Genomic DNA, 2069 nt, shown 5'->3' with positions numbered 1-2069 from the left:
CAGGTCTTCTTCTTCCACTTCCTGGGAGGGGCCATGGTCTTCTTCCTTTCAGTGATGGCCTATGATCGCCTTGTGGCTATCTCCCGGCCTCTCCACTACGTCTCCATCATGAACACCCAGCTCTGTATGGGACTGGTGGTGGCTGCCTGGGTAGGAGGTTTTGCTCATTCCATTATCCAGCTGTCTCTGATGCTTCCATTGCCCTTCTGTGGCCCCAATGTCCTTGATAACTTCTACTGTGATGTCCCCCAAGTGTTGAGACTTGCCTGCACGGATACCTCCCTCCTGGAGTTCCTCATGATCTCCAACAGTGGGATGCTGGATGTCATCTGGTTCTTTCTCCTTCTGATCTCTTACTTGGTCATCCTAGTGATGCTGAGGTCGCACTCAGGGGAGGCGAGGAGGAAGGTGGCATCCACCTGCACCACCCACATCATTGTGGTGTCTATGATCTTCATTCCAAGCATTTACCTGTATGCCCGGCCCTTCACCCCCTTCACCATGGATAAGGCTGTGTCCATCAGCCACACGGTTATGACCCCCATGCTGAACCCCATGATCTACACACTCAGGAACCAGGAGATGCAGGCAGCCATGAAGAGACTAGCAAAACGCTTAGCAATTTGCAACAGGGAGTGAAATTTAAATAGGATGACTTTCCATCAGAAACGTCTCTAAGCTTGTGTTATCCCAAGTGAACAGTGAAGGAAAGTCCTTATTACCTACAATAGATCAGAATGCCCAAGTATTTCTCGATGACCCCCCCAACACTCTTCATTATATTTCTTTGTATAAACCTGGGAGTGGTTGTAGGTTTTGAACCAGTGAGATGGCTCATCAGGTAGAGGCAGCTCCTGCAATGACTGACAACTCACATGACAGAAGAAGGCTGACCCCTGGAAGTTATCCTCAATTTCTGTATGCACACAATGGTGTGTGTGTGTGTGTGTGTGTGTGTGTGTGTATGTGTGTGAACAAATGTGTGTGTTCACAGACAGAAACGTAAATGATAAAACTATGATTAAACTAAAAATAAAATATTAAACAGTTTTACAATAAGAAAATTCAGAGTACTGAAGATCTGTCAAGGTTAAGAGTTACTAGGCTAGGAGACATATTCTCAAACTTCCAGAGAATCTCCTTCTGTTGAAGACCCTCTTGTCCTTTCGGAAGTTGGTCAGCAAATTGTACATGACACAAATCTCCAAAATTCTCAATGCTTTTGGTGCTTTTGGCCCACAAAGAAAATCCCTCAGAGAACACATGCTCTGAGACATAGAGAAACTTCTTTTTTATAATAAGTCCCATACCGCTGCACAGGACTCAGTAGTAATAAGCCCAGCTGGGCCTCCTGAGCCCTGTCCAATAGGTCTCCCCTGGGATAATCCCTGTTCCTCTAGGGTCCCACACATGTAGCACACTTGAGGGATGGCCGAGGACTGGAAAACAGAAGCCATGGCAAAGGACCTCTATCCATGAAGTCCCCTGCTGGGCTGAGGTAAGGTGAGTGGAAGGGGTTTGCCTCCTGGACATAGTCAGCGTTTGAAAGGACCTTGCATATGTTTGCCAGTAAGAGGGAGTGAGTGTGGCATGCACTTGAGGAGAATCTGTCTAGAGACTGCAGGCACAGCAGGAGTGGATGATGTGATGTTAATAGCGGGTGCCCAGGTGAAGACATCTGAGCATAGAACTGGCCCTAGGATTCAGAGGGAGGGTGCTGAAAACTAATCATCTTTCCAGGAAAAATCAATACAAAATTCTCTATACAGCCACATACAACAAGCTTACCTTATTAATGGCTTATTCACGAAGTTAGCTAATGTTGTTGAAACAACTTCTAAGTTGCTTTGGTTGCTGCTAGGTTCACAGTGTTAAATAATTTAAAAATGAAGTTGATAGAGACACAGAGAAAATTCTAAGTGCCATGGTTGGGTGTTTTTAAAGTGTCTTTGGAACTCAGAAATGAAGAATTTATTCCCTCACACAGGTATTAAAACAACAACAACAACCAGGAACTACTATCAAGGATATGGAAATAACCATGTGGAAACCGTCCATTCTTTAGATAG

At 45.2% G+C, this 2069-nt stretch overlaps 1 protein-coding gene across 1 annotated transcript; it reads left to right on the top strand.

Moving 5' to 3' along the window:
- Positions 1–3: 3 nt before the first annotated feature.
- On the top strand, positions 4–639 carry LOC114615987 (olfactory receptor 4D2-like; the record flags this gene model as incomplete). Its single annotated transcript, XM_028761554.1, has 1 exon — positions 4–639. A coding segment is annotated over one exon (636 nt), but the record flags the coding sequence as incomplete, so codon positions are not given.
- Positions 640–2069: the final 1430 nt, after the last annotated feature.

This window comes from Grammomys surdaster, unplaced genomic scaffold, assembly GCF_004785775.1.
Source record: "Grammomys surdaster isolate TR1022 unplaced genomic scaffold, NIH_TR_1.0 217379, whole genome shotgun sequence".
Taxonomy (NCBI): domain Eukaryota; kingdom Metazoa; phylum Chordata; class Mammalia; order Rodentia; family Muridae; genus Grammomys; species Grammomys surdaster.
This window is presented reverse-complemented; position numbering and strand designations above follow the sequence as displayed.